This window comes from Simochromis diagramma, unplaced genomic scaffold, assembly GCF_900408965.1.
Source record: "Simochromis diagramma unplaced genomic scaffold, fSimDia1.1 OVJJ01000483.1, whole genome shotgun sequence".
NCBI classification, from domain to species: Eukaryota; Metazoa; Chordata; class Actinopteri; order Cichliformes; family Cichlidae; genus Simochromis; species Simochromis diagramma.
The window spans coordinates 7,793,458-7,811,990 of NW_024386835.1; the positions used below are offsets into that span (position 1 = coordinate 7,793,458).

The 18,533-nt window shown below is 39.0% G+C and overlaps 2 protein-coding genes across 2 annotated transcripts; both read left to right on the forward strand.

The window, feature by feature from the left end:
- Positions 1–685: 685 nt before the first annotated feature.
- Positions 686–12,802, forward strand: LOC120731868 (interferon-induced GTP-binding protein Mx-like). The gene is made up of 12 exons (XM_040029199.1): positions 686–1,072; positions 7,405–7,542; positions 7,648–7,802; positions 8,173–8,311; positions 8,628–8,826; positions 8,919–8,997; positions 9,090–9,212; positions 9,349–9,490; positions 9,604–9,762; positions 9,871–9,947; positions 10,028–10,255; positions 11,125–12,802. Exons 1-12 carry the CDS (start codon positions 886–888, stop codon positions 11,404–11,406), a joined length of 1,908 nt encoding a protein of 635 aa, XP_039885133.1. The 5' UTR covers positions 686–885; the 3' UTR covers positions 11,407–12,802.
- LOC120731869 (interferon-induced GTP-binding protein Mx-like) lies at positions 12,627–18,528 on the forward strand. The gene is made up of 12 exons (XM_040029200.1): positions 12,627–13,008; positions 13,507–13,644; positions 13,769–13,923; positions 14,381–14,519; positions 14,693–14,891; positions 14,992–15,070; positions 15,165–15,287; positions 15,388–15,529; positions 15,608–15,766; positions 17,502–17,578; positions 17,694–17,948; positions 18,060–18,528. Exons 1-12 carry the CDS (start codon positions 12,822–12,824, stop codon positions 18,282–18,284), a joined length of 1,878 nt encoding a protein of 625 aa, XP_039885134.1. The 5' UTR covers positions 12,627–12,821; the 3' UTR covers positions 18,285–18,528.
- The last annotated feature ends 5 nt before the right edge of the window (positions 18,529–18,533 follow it).

Here is an 18,533-nt window from a genome sequence, read left to right on the forward strand (position 1 = left end):
TCAATTATCAATTACCATTTCATTGATCTGTTTTAAATAATACAAAAGATGGATATGACATCATTCACTGTTTTGTGATTTCCCATTTTGACCCCTCAAGCTGAGCATCATGTCTGCTGACATCAGTTATAGTTTCAACACCATGGGCATGGGCTTCCTTGTTTCCCTCTGCAGAGGACTATAATTCAGAAACGGAACATTGTGCCAAAGTAAATACCTCTGAAACTGATTAAGGTATCAAACTCATCAGCAAAGCATTTACTGAAGTTAGAAATCATGAGCTTCACGGTACTTCTCTCATAGATTTACACACACACATACATACATCGAGAGAAAAACATGCTCAGGATAAGACTTAAGAATAAGTATTTTTCCTCTTCCGTGGACAGGATGCTGGATGACCCAAATCACTGTGGTTTAGCAACAGGAACTTTGCGTTTTGCCCAGCTTAAGGCTATCTCCCGTGATCTTGCAAGAAGTAGGGTAAAGTAACAGGAGAAATGAAAGAAATGAAACCTAACCGAACTCACTTAATTGCTGATTTAGGAAAAAATAATTAAAGTGAAGAATTGTAATGCCGCTAGGATAGGCTCCAAACCCCCTTATGCAAAAACCTGAAAAGGATAAGCGGAAGAGGATGGATGGATGGACTCTATAGTGCACACTGCACAGTCAATTAACCGCGAGTTAAAGAAAGTATCACTTTAAGAAGAAACTGCCTCCTCTCTGTATGTTTGAATAAACAATGCGACAACAGATGCCAAGAAACGAAACTTATAGCAAACTCTTTTCCGGGTTAAACCAACAATTTTGATAGAGCAGGTTACAGTTCACACTGTCATTTTTACCTTTTCTACAAAATCATTTTTCAGGAGACTAGCTACCATGAACTCTTTGAACCAGCAGTATGAGGAAAAGGTCCGTCCCTGCATTGACCTCATTGATAAACTCCGCTCTCTTGGTGTAGAGAAGGACCTGGCGTTGCCTGCTATCGCCGTGATAGGGGACCAAAGCTCGGGGAAGAGCTCTGTGTTGGAGGCGCTGTCCGGGGTGGCACTGCCGAGAGGAGTTGGTAAGAAGACACTTATTTCCAGCTCAGCAAACTCACTGTTCATTAGAATCGTGACAGTCCAGTATATAAGTAATCCTTTCATACCCTACTTAAATAATATACCAAGGGCGTAGATTTGGCATGGAGGAAGGGACATGTCCCCACCAATATCCAGCGATTATTGAATTGTCCCCACCAATAATTTGATCTCTTTGAGTAAAGAAAAACAAAACCGATAGAAACAAAAACGATCTGTCAACGTCTCATTCACCCAGCGGTGCAGAAAGAGTTAAATTACGTTCTCTGCTGGAGTCCTATGCAACGATAGGACTGCCATAATGAATTAATTAAATACACCATTAAATAATTAATTAAATGTAGACAATAATTAATTAAAATTGGAATTAATTAATTAAATAAATAGGTATGACACATGTAATTAATTATTTAATGATATATTTAATTATTTATGTATTTCATATTTTAATTAATTATTGACACATTTAATTAATTATTTAATGATATATTTATTTATTTCATTTTGGCGCCTGGCTCTCATCTTGAATTAATTTTATCTGTCAGCCTCACCCATCAAACCCAGGGGGCGGGGTTAACGCTGCCCATGCAGCTTCTCTAACATTTGATTGGTTGCCGTGCAAAGTAAGTCAAAACAGGTCGATCCTATATAATCGATTGCTTGTGTAGACTTGGGGCAGCCAGGTATCCCAGAATGTATTTCAAATCACAGGCAGCAATGGTGGTGGTGTAGTTTTAAAATACCCCGTTTTTCTGTCACCAGCTACACTTTTAACAGTGTTTTAGCCGCGAATGTCGCGACGTATGTCTGGTCAGGTTGTCAACATAGAACATGTTTGCAAAAGTGCTCAGATGTTTTCAGAGATTTCACTAGCTCTGCTAACAGTCAGCATGCAGAGTGCACCGAGGGGGTTACGTTAACCGGTTTGTTTACATATTCCACTCTCCGTGTTCCACATGTTGCATTCGCAGATTCTCATTTTCACCGAACGATCGTCTCTTTCCGCCTGGTCTTGTGTCTCTGTGCTTCTGTAACATAAAGAACTAGCTGACATTTTTCTCACGAAACCAGCGATCAGCTCAACAGACCCCCAGTTTACCTGCATGCATCCCCCTCCTCACCTGTCAGCTGTTTAACACCTGCTGCTAATTCAAGAAACACGCCTACGTTACCTGGTGATAGTCACAGTTTAACCGGGCAGCCGGTACTCGATATAAAGCAATGTCAGCGCATTTTTCTGCACAAGATAAGGAAATATAGTATTTTTCCCGAGCGCAGAGCTGCTGGAGCTTGTTTCCTTGCAGAGCACTTTATAGGCGAACCAGCTTCATCGGCGGCTGATGTCCAATCACCGGCACACAGCTTTGAAACCTCACCTGAGTTTTAGCTCTCAGTGGTTAAACGCTGGACTTAATTCACTCAGGTTTTGTCTGTCGGGTCACGTTTACTTCGCTGTTTTATTTACAACTGAGCAAATCGGTTTGGCTGAGGTTAAAGTTACGTTTCATAACTGCATAGTTTTACAGACGTTTAATGGTTCACTGGCACATGTGTTAGACTGAACTATTCGCTTTTCTTTATCTGGTGTGTTTTGGATTTAACAGTGAATTTTGAGATTAAACTGACTTTTAAAATGTTTTATACAAAGAGGAAAGAGAAGGCGCATTTCCACCGAGAGAAGCAGAGTTTGCAACAGCATGTTCATCATGAAGACTGCAACCTGGACAGAAATAGTATATCATCTGTTTTTTAATAGTTATTCAACTGTATTCTAAGCACCAGCTATCTGTTAGAATTTTTAGAGTTTACTTAACTAAAAATAAATGAGGTTAACATATAATTTGTGTGATTTTTTTCTCTTTCTCTCTTTTTTTTTTTTTTTTTTTTTGCTTTTTCGGTCATGTTATGTTTAACTGTCAAAGTTTTGTTACAAACTATGAAACACATCTGCAGACTTCTGGATGTTAGAAGAAAACTAATACTGCTCATGAATGAGACTAAAGGCAGGAAGGTGTCCTTTAAAACTAAACATGTTAGTAGGACCTCCCTATTTATATCATAGTTTATGATATAGCACGTGTATTTCAGTAATAGCCTGCTGATTTCAGTGTAGTGGTGTCACACAACAGTCACACAGCTCACATGGTCATTATCTGTGAAACTCCTTAACTATAATTTATCCAAGTTAACTTCAGTTAACCATTCAGACGGTTCTTTTGCAATGAAAAAGCTGTGTACCGGGGCCTGCGCTTTGTCGGTGGTAATAACAGCTTGCGAGGCTAGCGGGTCTATCCCACGCTTTGCCTTGAGACTGGGCAGACATCTCCGAAATCATCGAAGCACTTTTGCAAAGAGGCTGTATCTTGACAAACCGACCAGACACATGAAGATTAAACCACTACATTCTCAGCTAAAAAAAATATTAAAACTGTATTTGGTGACACACAAACAGGGTTTTTCAAAGTTCAGTTCTGTTAGTTTCCACATGCCGGTTGTTGTGTGCTAAAAACAATGGCCACCAGGCCAAAGCAATGGTTTTGACTCGATCAGCGTTAACCCCGCCCCCTGGGTTTGATGGGTGAGGCTGACAGATAAAATTAATTCAAGATGAGAGCCAGGCGCCAGGACTGCCAAAATGAAATAAATAAATATATCATTAAATAATTAATTAAATGTGTCAATAATTAATTAATTACATGTGCCATAACTATTTATTTAATTAATTAATTCCAATTTTAATTAATTATTGCCACATTTAATTAATTATTTAATGGTGTATTTAATTAATTCATTATGCGAAGAGGAGAGGAGGATGGCAGCAAAAAGAACCTGGATATAAGAAAGTATTTTTCAAAGAAACCTGTAAGTCACTTAATGTCAAGTTCACTCATAAAATCTGTCCATCATAATAACGTTACAGGCTATGCAAGGCAATACATGCCAACCCTCCCGTTTTTTCTCGGACAATCCCGAATTTCAGTGCCCCTCTTATTACTCTTTCTGGGTTGCAAAATAAACTTTTAAAAAAAATTCAGGCGAGAATGTAGCTGTGCAAACTTCAAATATCTGAACCGGGGAGAACAGCACATCGTTTTAGGCTTTGGCCCACATCAGTCTAAAATTGTATGTAATCACGAAAAACGTGTTGCCATGTCCACCAGGAGAGACTGGACCATATAGATGTAAAACAAATATGCCGGCAGTTTATCTCAGTTAACGAGAGGAGAAGGCATGTGTTTGGCTCCTTCACATACTGGACATTAAGTTGTTGTGTGGGACACCAGTAGTCCATGTCTGTTGCTGTAACAGTAGTTCATGTTTAGAGTAAAACATCCCAGCTCACTGATTTGATCGGGGCAATAGTGCGACTAAAATGTTGCATAATTTTGCTGAGAGATCTTTTACTTTGTGATAATCTTAGATGAGTAGTTTTATGGACAAAACCCACCAGGTCATTCAGTGTTCCCTTAGTACTAATGTATAACAGATGTTGGTGTACTATAACTGAAGTAATGTTGTTAAGTCCTTAAAGTCATATTCATTTATTGTCATGACAGTATTTTAAGCTATTTTTATTTTTGTATGATATCTGATTTATATGGAATATGGCTGAAGTAAACTAAAGCCTAAAATACTTAGTCAGTCATTTGTTTAATAGTAACTTAACATTATATAATTCACATATAAAACTATAAATTGTAATTTTAAATGGTTTAAAAGCATGTAGAATAGCATATGTAGGCAAGTATATTTCTCCTTTTTTTTTAATCAAGAAGCAAAGACGAAAAGGAAAAAAAAGAAACAGGGCAGGGTTCGGTGGCTGAATCATCCGTCCCCACCAATGCCAAAACCAAATCTACCGCCTTGTAATATACACTACTGGTCAAACGTTTTAGAACACCCTAATTTTTCCAGTTATTTTTTGCAATACAAGTTGTTCAAGTCCGATGAATAGTTTGAAATGGCACAAAGGTTAGAAAGGCCAGAGGTTAAAAAAGTTAATGTTACCCAAAAATGAAAAAAAAAAAAAGTACATTTCAGAATTATATGTTACTCTGCCGAAATGGTGGGCCAACTCATCTCCCGTGCAACATATTTGTTGGCCTTACCAAAAGAAAGTGTCTTTGAGTATAAAATAAAATGGGGGGCGGCTATTTTCATGTCTTTATTTTTATCATTGTGCCACATATACAAAAAGGCCTTTTTCAGGGAACACAAAATGGGTTAACAATTTAAAGATGTTCTGCAGCAATGGAAGTCGATCAAGCCTTGAAAGCTGGTGCTACTAATTCCTACAGGTGTTCCATCTTTTCTGGATTACTTACAATCCCCTCTGTCTGCATAAGGGCAGTGTTGGAACACACTGTGGTACCATACTGTTATAGCGCGTCTCGGGGTGGCCAGACCATAAGGGTGATCCATCCCCGTCTGACCCCAAGCAGCACATCACACAATTAGTACAGTTTGATGGTGATTTATTTACAATGAGTGGATTTAAAACAAAGGAAAGGAGCAGAATATAACTTTGGGGTGGACCTAACGAAAAAACAATAAACAAAAGGAGCCTATCTCAAGGATATATCAAACTTGCCTACTCAAAAGAATTAAACCAAACGACAGGAACTTACCTCCCCAACTAACAAAAACATGAGAAAACTGTAATCAAAGAAAAGGGCAGTCCACCCCTACATGCTCCTGTGTAAAACAAACATCACTAGACAGGTAACATAAAGTCTGCCAGTTAGGATGGGCCGAGGATGAAAGGCTCGCCGTCCATGGCGGTGTCATCAAATACGTTGTCTCCCGGTAGTTAGCCAATCCGCAGGAACTGTCCCCTGGATCCACCAATGACGAGAAGGCACCTGCACACTTAAATTTGCATATGAGAAACAGCATTACGACAGCAGTCGTAACACATACCCTCATGAGCATCAGTTGAACAGTATTGTACTGCAGAGAGTTTATTGTTACAAAAAAAGGTAATTAATAATGGAAGAGAGACAGGCCATCAGTTAAAAATGCACAGAGAAACTGCAAAGAAAGTCAAGGTGTCAGTGACTACAGTTTCCTTCACCATCAAAAGGCACTCAGAAACTGAAAGGATGAGGTCTGGCTCACCCAAAGCCACAACTGAATCAGAGGATTTTGGTTTAGCTGTTATATCTGCCAAAGGTGGCGAGTCAAAAGTTTAGAATACGTTTTAGTCTATAAATTGATTCCATTATTTCTTTTTTTTTTAACTGAAGTTGCTTATTTGTAAGATGCTTTCATTTCAGGGTGCAATGAGACATTAAACTGCATCATTTTCAATAAAAACTGGAAAAATTGGGGTGTTCTAAAACTTTTGACCGGTAGTATATATACATTTGAAATCCCTTACCTTTGTTTAATTGGCGTTATTTCTCTGTTCAAATTCAACTTGTAACAACTTGTTCAAATCAAATCCTTACAGTACTACCTGACCACTGGTCTTATCCTGGCATGGGCTCTGACGTGGTTCTATAGAAGTGCGTTTGAATATATTTGGATAAGCCGAGACAAATGTCGGGCTGGCTGGATAAATTTCAGTTTCTGTTTCTGTTTTCATTCTTGTTGCTTTGAGTCTTGGTCTATTTGAGTTTCTGTTTCTGGGACCTTCACTGTTTCCCTCTCTGTCTTGTTTCATTTTGGTTCCTTTGCCCTCCCTTGTTTCCTTTTCTTTCTCATCTTGTTTATTGAATAATTTCCTCTGTTTATTTTCCAGTTACAGTGTATCTGCAAAGTATTCACAGCACTTCACTTGTTCCACATTTTTGTCATGTTCACTCTTATTCACCTTAGTCTGCACACAACACCCCATAATAACAAAGAAAGAAAAGTTTGCTTGAGATTCAATTTCTACAGACCTCCAAACATGGCCTTCAGATTAGCTCAAGAACAGAAAGTGAAAGTTTCATGGAATGGGTTTAGCTGGCTGAGCAGCTACATGCAAACCTCACATCATCAAGCATAATGTAAAGAGTCAGATGCATGGGTATAAACCACTGGACTCTAGAGTAGTGGAGATGTGTTCTCTTCAGGAAGAATGGTCAAAAATCCCCGTAAATCCAATCTTAAACCTTGTGGAAAGCCTTCCCAGAAGAGTTGAAGCAGCAAAGGGTGGGCCAACATCATGTTTAACCCTATGGATTAAGAATTAGATATTCCTGCAGACACATAAGAAAATGTGTTTGGCAATATAGTATAATGACTGCTTTTTTATGATCTTATCAAATACTCTGGGTATTCACTCAAATCTTTTCCTCTCTGTCTCACCATTCACTCATAAAAAACACAGGTATTGTGACAAGATGTCCACTAGAACTGAAGATGACAAGAAAGAAGAAAGGAGAGGCGTGGTATGGAAAGATAAGCTACCGTGACTATAATGAAGAGCTAAAAAAGCCTTCAATTGTGGAGAAAAAGATTCGGGAAGGTACAGCGTGAAGTATTCTTAAATGTCACTGTTATTGATGGAGGCAGAAGATAGGCCAGCTAAACTTATTGTTCAGGTGTGACTCAAACCAAATCCTCTTTTCAGCACAAGATAAACTGGTGGGGAATGGGACTGGGATCAGCAATGACCTCATCAGTCTGGAGATTGCTTCCCCTGATGTCCCAGATCTGACACTCATCGACCTGCCTGGCATCACCAGAGTGGCTGTCAGTGGACAATCAGAGGACATTGGTGAACAGGTAGCATTTGGTGGTAGAATGCATCAAGTCAGATTAAAATACAGCTCAATTCATCCCTGTCACATGTTTGCTGTTTTACTTTTGATTTTTAGAAAAGCAAGAAAGACCCCATCATAAATATATGCATGATTGCTATCAGTACAGCCCACAGAACACTATCCAAACCACAGCTCAATAATATAATCATATGATATATTTCTCTTGTGAAAAAATGAAAAGTATGGCTGTGATCTTTTATGGGTATTACATTCATTCACAACTTGATTTGAACAATCCTAATTTGGGCACGATTAGTTTGTATAACTTTTTGCAACTATATTTTTCCATTTCGTAGCTTAATATTTGTTACGTTACAAGCTAATACTTTCAGATAAAACGACTGATCCAGAATAACATCAGAAAACAAGAAACCATCAGCTTGGTGGTTGTTCCATGCAACGTGGATATTGCAACCACAGAGGCTTTGAGGATGGCACAGCAGGTGGATCCTGAAGGAGAGAGGACTTTGGGTAACTAGAACTGATTTTAAAAAGTGCCACCTGGCTTATAAGCAAATGTCTCTCTTAGGTCGTTTATTCTCTATCCACTGAATAAATATAGTTGCTATGTATGCTTACTGCATACATTTATTATGTTGGTTCTGTTTTCACTGGTGAGGAAACTGTTGAATCTCATTTAATCTTTTTATTAGTTTGTCACAATGTGAGCAATATTTAATGGCTGGCACCAAGCTGTGACTGGAGCTCATTAATGATTATTATCATCATCATTATCCAGCTGCTTTTCTCATAAGGTGGGGAATCCAACACTATCTCTCTCTGTCAGGTATCTTGACTAAACCTGACCTGGTGGACAAAGGCACAGAAGAGAACGTGGTTAAAATTGTCCATAATGAAGTCATCCCGCTGAAGAAGGGCTACATGGTGGTCAAATGCAGGGGTCAGAAGGAGATCACAGAGAAGGTTTCACTTTCTGAAGCACTAAAAAATGAGGAAGACTTCTTCAAAGAGCATGCCCATTTCCAGTAAGTTTGCTCTTTTTGGAAATTATGCAAACAAGTGTTTGTGGTGTGTTAGGCTGTGTTGCTTATACTCTAACCTTTTGTTTGTGCTGTAGGACTCTCTTTGAGGAGCGTCAGGCCACTGTTCCTAAACTGGCAGAAAAACTCACTCTTGAACTGGTGCATCATATTCAGGTAAGTACTTATTACTGTTTTACCTTTGTAGGTCACTGGGGAGAGCTTTAACCCACTCCAGCTTTGATGTGATTTGTCCACGTGATTTGTAGAAATCTCTGCCACGGCTTGATGAGCAGATACAAAAGAAACTTAAACAAACTCGGGCAAACCTGGACAAATTAAGCAATGGACCCCCATCTGATGCAATTGAGAGACTTGGTTTCCTCATTGATGTAAGTTCACCAGTTTTTTTAGGAGACAAAAAATTGCCAGCTGCAGGTTTTGCACCTCCTAAACAAAAGTGTAAGAAAAATGAATATGAGCTTCTGGAAACAACATGTCCTGTTCTTTGAAACCATTCCTTCTTAGAGAGTGTCAGCATTCACACAGGATGCTATCAGTCTCACCAAAGGTGAAGAATTAAAATGTGGATACAAGTCCAGCATCTTTTCCATACTGAGAGGTCAGTTTGCAGTATGGAGGGAAGCCATAGAGACCTCTGGAACAAATTGTAAGTTAATTTAAAATCTTGTTAATTAGTTACCTCTAATATACCTACTGTTAAAAGATGAAATTATTAATTATTAATACTCTTTTCCCACCACAACTACAACCATATTATAGTCAACTGGAATATTCAGAGAGAGGTTTCTCAATATGAACGAAAGTACCGTGGAAGAGAGCTCCCAGGGTTTATCAACTACAAGACGTTTGAGGCCATGATCCAGGAGCAGATCAAACAGCTGGAGGAGCCTGCTGTCCAGAAACTCAAAGATGTGTCAGGCATGTTTTTTATGATACCGCAATCATTGAAAGTCATCACAGAACATGTTACTTTGCAGGTATTCTTTCATTTTCTAATTTTTTATATTGATAATTTTCTCTTTTTAGAGCTTGTGAAGAAGGAGCTCTTTGAGTTGGCACAGAGCAGCCTGGTTGGCTTTCCTAACCTCATCAGAACAGCAATGGTAACATCTCCTTTACTGCTTGTTGTATATTTATTACTAAACACTGATAAATATGTACTGACATCTTCTGTGTGATTTAGCTGAAGATTGAAGACATCAGAACTAAACGGGAAGCTGAAGCAGAGGCCATACTGAGGATGCAGTTTCAGATGGAGCTGATCGTTTACACTCAGGACACAACATACAGCCAGATGTTAGCAAAGAGGAAGAGGGAAGACAAAGAGGAGGCTGTAAATTCCCTGGTGAACAATAATAGCAGTGGGGCCACCCTGAAAGAGATGCTGAAACACCTTAAATCCTATTACCAAGTAAATGTTACTGAAACTCTGTTTTTTATGTTTGCATTTAAAAACATGATATAGTACATAAACTCTTGCCATGTCAAAAGATACATCCCACTGAAGTTTTCAATATAAGAGAAAAAGTAGACTCTTTGAAACAGTGACTACAGATAAGCAACAACAAAAAGAAAAGAAGAAAACTAAAACTAAAGCTGAAATTTAGAATGTATACAGTTAAATGAAATGAACACCTGTTATATTTATGACACAGTCACATAAAGCAACAAACAGGAAATTTGGGTTAGAGCCTGAATTTGCTCACTGCCCCAACAAACTCAGCTTGATGGGACAAAAATGGGCCACAAAGTAGAAACAAATCCAGTTTATCTGCCCATGGACATCAGTACAGAAGCAAATCTTTTACTTAGAGATATTTGGCCTCAGTAACAGTAACAATGTTAGTTTGTTTTTGCCTAATAATTTATTAATACAGAATAAATGTTTTAATGTCTTCTCAAAGCCAGGTCCAAATTCAGGTCTGACAGTATTAGAGACACCAACTATATTTTTGTGATGGCGGCACATGAAGGATTTAGCTTTTTAGTGCATCCCTATTATCTGCTGGGAGGGTGGTTTTAGTCTTTGTTTTATTTTGTTTTAAGAATATTACTCAACTTTATTAAGTCTTAGTCTGGTATGACTTTTTTTCTGTTTTTCTTTAGATGTGAACACAATGTAACCAACTAAGTTGGTTACAAAATATTGAGATGTTCTATGATTTTGTTCACAGCTAATAATTTAATACAAAACAACAACCATGTTCAAATTCTGACATATTACAGACAGTAACAAACAAAAGCTTTTTACGTCTTTATTTCTGTCTTCTCCACTCACAGATTGCTGGTCAGCGTCTTGCTGACCAGATCCCCCTGGTGATCCGCTATCAGATGCTGCAGCAGTTTGCCAACCAGCTGCAGAGGGAGATGCTGCAGATGCTTCAGGATAAGGAGAGAAAAGAGTCCCTGCTTCAAGAGGACATTGGCACAAAAATTCAAAGGGAACAACTTCAGAACGGCCTTAAACGCCTCTCAAACGGCCGCCTTTTGTTGACTGAGTTTAGTATGAACACATTCAACTTCAGCTCAGCACAAGGGCAAAGCTTAAAACCAGATTTCTAACCTGACAAACAAAATGATGGACGTCACTTCATAGAATCATAGAAATATTTCCCCAGCATTCGCTTTGCAATACATTTTGAGTGCCTTTATTATAGATTGTAATTGTTTTAGTGTGTGTGTGTGTATATATATATATATATATATATATATATATATATATATATATAATATAACATCTTAAAGGGTCATACGCATGTATGTTGCTGTTGCAGAAGGATATTTTTCGTTTATTAAAAATGTTTTGAGTGTTAGAAATAAAAATCACTGGTAATGGTATGCACTCCATGTGCTATTTTGTTATATTGTGTGTTACAGTTTGTGTATACATTAACGGGGGAAATGAATAACTAAAATAAAGTGAGACATATACTAAAAGGCTGAATTTTTTGAAAGTGACATTTTTTTCTGCAAAAATATGATCAGAATGTATTAAAAGAACATTTCTCAACAACGGATTCATCTTCAAACTGGTACAGCCCCAAAATAAATGAGATTAGTTATACCACTGTACAAAATATGGAAACAGATACCAATTCACAATGACAGGCTTGGTATTATTTGCCCTCCACCCTCTAATCTTTGTGCCATCCTTAAAGTTTTTTGGTCATATAAATGAAACTGTTGTCAGAAATTATGGGGAGGATAAAATTGTTCTGAGCCCCCTTTTTAAAACTATTTTTCTACTCATTAAAACATCAAAATGAACTACATAATGTTAATAAAATATGCAGCGAAAGCTAGATAGAAAACAATACCTTAAATCCTGACAAGTGGACTGACCCTCAAATGCCTCAGAGTGGTTATTCCACTGCCTACAGTTCTCTTAATCCTTTACTTTGCAAAGGTGAACTGAAAACCAAGCATGTGTTGGACATTATCCTTTACTTCTACTCAAAAAGAACAAATTGTGTTTACAGCTGTAATCAGTCTGCAGTCTTTGTTACTTTCAATACCTTGAAAACTGAATCTTGTCCTTCAATGCAGTTGCCATACATAAAAACAAGAGACCAACATTTCCTAACGCATGTTTATGTTCATGGTTCCAGGATTTCAGACCTGCAGGTCACCCGGCATGTGACCGCTAGGTCTCCTGAAAGTCTTCTGCCTTTTTGTTTTCTGCAGCGTAAACTGTTGGCTAACGTTCATCATCACTCAGTTTGACACGCCTTATTAAATGCGTGCTCCGTCACTGAAACGACGGGATGGGCCAGTCTCTCTCTCATCATTTTTACACAGACACCTGTAACGTACACGAAACTGAGGGAAAACGAAACTTACAGCCAGGCTGACGATTCGAAACTTCTCCGGTTCAGTCCGTCTTCTTCCGACACAACAGCTCACAAGCCACAGCGACTTTGTCACTTTAATTTTAGCTGCATTCATTTGTTCTTTCGAAGAGAAAAGCAATCACCATCATGAGCACTCTGAACCAGCAGTATGAGGAGAAAGTCCGACCCTGCATCGACCTCATTGACTCTCTCCGCTCTCTCGGTGTAGAGAAGGACCTGGCGCTGCCTGCTATCGCCGTGATTGGAGACCAAAGCTCGGGGAAGAGCTCTGTGTTGGAGGCGCTGTCCGGGGTGGCACTGCCGAGAGGCAGCGGTGAGTAAGAAAGAAGCAAATAAGGAATAATTATAAAGGTTCAAATGAAGAAATAAAGAATAATAAGGGATTCTGAAGCAGCATTCACAGATTTTTTTTAACCACGTCAAAAGACACACCGAGCTGATACATCATACTCCAGTGTAGACTGGGAATAATCAGGGAAATGAATAATCCTGGCTTTTAAAACGTTCACTCTGTTGTGCCTTCACTCAAGGTTCAAATATAGTTGAAACAAACTAGGTTTTGCAATACCATCATGCAATGTGTTCAAGGTGGAAATAAAGAGCCACACTACAGCAATGGCCGCATTTACATTTGGAAACATTTATAATTGCTTCTCTTCCCTATTCATACTGTTACCAAATATTAAGATGTGCTGTTGACAGAGTATCAAATAACTCTTGTGCTGTCTGACACAGACTACTGTTTTTCATAATTTCATCAGATTATCTTTAATTTGTCCCCTCTTTTCTTATTCACATTTCATTAATCTAGGCATTGTAACAAGATGCCCTCTTGAACTCAAGATGAAGAGAAAGAAAGAAGGAGAAGAATGGACTGGAAGGATAAGTTACCAGGGCCACGACGAGGAAATAGAAGATCCTACAACTGTGGATAAAAAGATTGAAGAAGGTACAATATACAAACACATAATTACTAAATCTGGTTGACTGAGCTACCGGATCTTTAAGGTTTCACTGATCAGTCCTGCAATCATTAGTTGTATCATGTTATGTTTGTCTGTTTGTACCTTCAGCTCAAAATGAAATGGCTGGGGTTGGAGTGGGGATCAGTGATGAGCTCATCAGTCTGGAGATCGCTTCCCCTGAGGTCCCGGACCTGACCCTCATCGACCTGCCCGGCATTGCCAGGGTGGCTGTAAAAGGACAGCCAGAGAACATCGGCGATCAGGTATCATAGTTGAGGGTCCCCCTGAAAAACTTCATAGGGACTTCTTTGGTTTTCAAAGCACCTTGGGCAAATAACAGGTAAATAAGGCAGATGTGGTTTGCTCCATAAGTCTCTGGACGGTGACATTTTTGTAGTTTTGTCTCTGCACAATAACTACAATGCATAGTAAGTCAAGCATTCAAGTGCAGACTTCATTCAGTTTTAATTCAAGGAGTAAACAAAAGTATTGTTTAATAATTACAATCCCTCATTTTCAACAGTTCAAAAATAACTGGACAAACTAACATCATTTTAAATATAAGGATTATTTTAATGCAAAGGTGAAAATCTTTTGCAGTCAACGACTGCTTGAATTCTAAAAGTTTGTGTGATTTTAGGTTTAGATGGGTGTTTTCACTTTAAGAATAGGAAGTACCGTAGAAAGAACTACATTCATGGTGTGAATCTATGCTTTCAGATAAAAAGACTGATCCAGAAGTTTATCACAAAACAAGAAACCATCAGCTTGGTGGTTGTTCCGTGTAATGTGGACATTGCAACCACAGAGGCTTTGAAAATGGCGCAGCAGGTGGATCCTGAAGGAGAGAGGACTTTGGGTAAAAGGACCCCAGTTATAATGTTTCATAAAGCTATAAAGCTTCATTCCACAATCATACTGGATTCTTCTTTGAACATATTTGCAAACTGCAACTCAGTCTTTTAGATGTGACAGGTCTAAGTTCACTTTAAAGTTGTCTTCTCTCTCTCTTTATCTCCCTCTCTCACTCAGGTATCTTGACTAAGCCTGACCTGGTGGACAAAGGCACAGAAGAGAACGTGCTTGAAATCGTCCATAATGAAGTCATCCACCTGAATAAGGGCTACATGATTGTCAGGTGCAGGGGTCAGAAGGAGATCACAGAGAAAGTGTCTCTGACTGAAGCCCTAGAAAAAGAGGAGATGTTCTTCAAAGATCATCCCTATTTCCAGTAAGTTTTTTTGTTTTGTTTTGTTCTTTTTTTGTTGTAGGTTTGTTTGGGTGCGAATCATCTAGTAAAGTACTGAGAACCTGTTGTATTCTTGCTCCAGCACTCTTTACAGTGAAGGCCACGCCACTGTTCCTAAACTAGCTGAAAAACTCACCCTTGAGCTGGTGAATCACATTGAGGTGATTTTTTTCTGATTTTGCGTTCTTATAACAAACGTCCTGTACAACCAAGTGATTAGCTGTAAGGTGTGTGACCCTGCCGTTTGATTTACAGAGATCTCTGCCAAGACTGGAAGAGCAGATAGAGGATAAACTGGCTCAGACTCAGACAGAGCTGGACAGATATGGTAACGGACCTCCTTCTGATATGGCTGAGAGACTCATCTTCCTCATCGATGTGAGCTTCCTTACCACCCATAACATTTATGTGACTACGTTCATTTCCTTGCATTTCTGCTTAACAAACATCAAATACCTCTAACACGTGTGTGCTGCAGAAAGTGACCGCATTCACTCAGGATGCCATCAACCTGACTTCAGGAGAGGAGCTCAACTGTGGAGAGAGCTTGAATGTTTTTTCTACTCTCAGGCGAGAGTTTGGGAAGTGGAATGCCCACCTGGACCACTCTGGACAAAACTGTGAGTCTTTTTATTTTTACTGAGCTGGTGTATAGCAGTCCATTTTCACATCTCTGATGTATACCATTCGTGTTGCAGTTAACAGGAAAATTGAAAAAGAGGTGGAGGTATATGAAGACAAGTACCGTGGAAGAGAACTACCAGGCTTTATCAACTACAAGACCTTTGAGGTCATGGTGAAGGAGCAGATCAAACAGCTGGAAGAACCAGCTGTCAAGAAACTCAAGGACATAGCAGGTGATGTTACAGTCTAGGCAGTACATATTGGATAATTACTCACTTTTTGTCCTAGTTTTGTGATTTTCTGAGTAGATGCTACATTGAATACCCATCCAATGAGTTTTGATGCATTTGGCTAAATTTGAGCACACAGAATGCTTTTACATACCTCTGAATTTAGCCTGCTGCTTCAGACAGATATGAGATGGTCATTAAAGAGCAGCGTGTCAAATTCACAGTATACAGGTTCAGGCAAAAGTACTGCTGTGTTTTAACGGATTAGGTGGTGAACTTGAGACATTTCTAGAATATAGAATGACTTTTGTTTCATAGCTTAATAAAACTTTGTTCCATAGATCTAATGGCTTATTTCCACATGTTTTTACAAAATGTAGATGTTTGCCAGATTTGGAATAAGCGGTCATGTATGCCTTCAATCTGAAAAGTGATCTCCACGGTTATAAAAACATTTTATTTTACTGTTCAATGTTTTTAGTGCTGTCTATGTTTAACACTTACACTTACTACATTTTCTTGGTTTTGGCAAAGCAACTGACTTTGATATCTTGCACTTTTGCTTGTTGGACCTCTTTTTCTTTTTAATAATCCTCTCTCTAAAACTGAGGTTTGGCTGAAACTGAAACTATTGAAGTAGCCTGGATTACACAATAGATTTACCCAGAAATATGCTGCACCCATGATTAGGGATGGGTATCGAAAACCGGTTCTTGTTGAGAACCGGTTCCCACTGTTTCAATTCCTTGGCATTGTTTGCCATTTTTGCAAACGATTCCCTTATCGATTCCAGTCGCCCCTAATGACGTCACCACGTTGCGGAGCGTCATTTACCTGGCAGGAAACACGGCGCCTAAGCGGCTTAAACGCTCAAAAGTTTGGTTAGAACTTTACGAGAACGGATGACAACAGGGCAACTTGCAATACTTGCAAAGTAGATATTTCATTTAAGGGAGGAAACACTACGAATATGCAAAAGCATTTGCTCACAAAACACACGATAACCTTAAATGAATGTCGTGTTTTTAATTCCGCTCCGGACTCGTGAATCTCAGCCCAGCAGCAGCGGTAACGTTTGCACGTCCTCTCCCATTAATGCGGCAGGTAAATAATCACCTAACAGTGCATATTATGTTAGCGCGATCTGCCTTATTACAAAACCTGCCATTACTGTGCATTTAGTGACCATGATGAGACAGACAGACAGAGTCTGGCTCAGATGCTGGCAGTTCTCACTGCAGTCTACCGGTAGCGTCTCCTTTCAGGCCAGGATAGACAAATGTCACCGAGCAGTGACTAAGTTTGTGGTAAAAGGCTTGCACCCATTTGCCACAGCAGATGTCCCCGATTTTCAGTAAGTGAATGTGTTTAATTGTAGGCAGGGACATTACTGGATATTCTTGCGTAATTGCTACAGAATAATTTATGTTATACTTTGTTATCGCTACAGATGAATATTTATTTTATTATTTTAGATTTACAATTGTGACACCCCATGCTACTCCTAAATTTCTATCTTGTTCAAAGAGAAGATATAAAACAAAGTTCTAAGCTATTCGACCTTAGTGATCTCCTTTTTTTTAAAAAAGAATCGATAAGAGAATCGATAAAGAATCGAATCGTTAAACAGAATCGAAAATGGAATCGGAATTGTGAAAATCTTATCAATACCCATCCCTATCTATGATGCAATCACTTCAAGTTCAGTGGTTTTATTGTTTATATCTGTTTTCTCTAGATGCTATTAAAAGGGTGTTCCTACAGCTGGCCCAGAGAAGCTTCATTGGATTTCCTAACCTAATAAAAACAGCCAAGGTAGCAATCGTCTGAGTTTGCCTCTGTTTTACTGTTTAATCGTTATCAGCATTATGTCAAAGTATCATTTTTGTCATTTTAAGAAATGTCAGACTGACTGAAAGTCTTTTTCCAGGCAAAGATCGAAGCCATTAAGCAGGATAAAGAGGCCACTGCTGAATCAATGCTAAGAACTCAGTTCAAGATGGAGTTGCTGGTTTACTCCCAGGACAGGACATACAGCAACAGCTTGAGTGAAAGCAAGCAAGAAGATGATGATGAGGAGGAGGAGGAACACAATCACAGAGGCAAGCTGCGGACACATGTGTACACCAAGGATAACCATGCTACACTTCAGGAACTGATGCTACACCTTAAATCATATTACAAAGTAAGTTTACTTTATGTTTAGCGGAAAAATATATGGACAAAATCAGTGAGTGTTTACACAGAGGCTATTTTTGGAATTATTCATAACTGTCTTTTCTACTTCCTCTTTCAGATTGCTGGGCAGCGTCTGGCTGATCAAATCCCACTGGTGATCCGCTACCACATGCTGCAAGAGGCTGCCATCCAGCTGCAGAGGGAGATGCTGCAGATGCTTCAAGACAAGGAAAAGTTGGAGTTCTTGCTGAAGGAGGATTCTGACATTGGCACCAAGAGGGCTGCTCTGCAGAATCGCGTCACACGCCTCATGAAGGCCCGTGCATACCTGGTCGAGTTCTAGATGTGAATGCTCTGCAGTCAGTGGTGCCAGGTGATGGGAGACCGTTTATATGTACACATGTAGTGTAACATGTAGCACTCCATCCTAAATTATAAATGTCTTTTAGGGCATAGGCTCTGTTAACTCTCTGGTTTACTAGTGTGAGTAAATTCTACTAAAGTGCTTTTTGTTCTTATTTGTTTAGATGATTTTGACATCACATCACATAAATTTGTTTAAATAAAGAGTTTTTTTCCTAACTTGACCTTT

Bases quoted from the DNA above. Each gene is read 5' to 3' on its own strand.
- LOC120731868 (XM_040029199.1), top strand. From the start codon at position 886: ATGAACTCTTTGAACCAGCAGTATGAGGAAAAGGTCCGTCCCTGCATT. The intron at 7,543-7,647 runs GTACAGCGTGAA...TCCTCTTTTCAG, and splicing joins GGAGAAAAAGATTCGGGAAG to CACAAGATAAACTGGTGGGG. The intron at 10,256-11,124 runs GTAAATGTTACT...CTCCACTCACAG, and splicing joins ACCTTAAATCCTATTACCAA to ATTGCTGGTCAGCGTCTTGC.
- LOC120731869 (XM_040029200.1), top strand. From the start codon at position 12,822: ATGAGCACTCTGAACCAGCAGTATGAGGAGAAAGTCCGACCCTGCATC. The intron at 13,009-13,506 runs GTGAGTAAGAAA...TCATTAATCTAG, and splicing joins GGCACTGCCGAGAGGCAGCG to GCATTGTAACAAGATGCCCT. The intron at 15,767-17,501 runs GTGATGTTACAG...TGTTTTCTCTAG, and splicing joins GAAACTCAAGGACATAGCAG to ATGCTATTAAAAGGGTGTTC.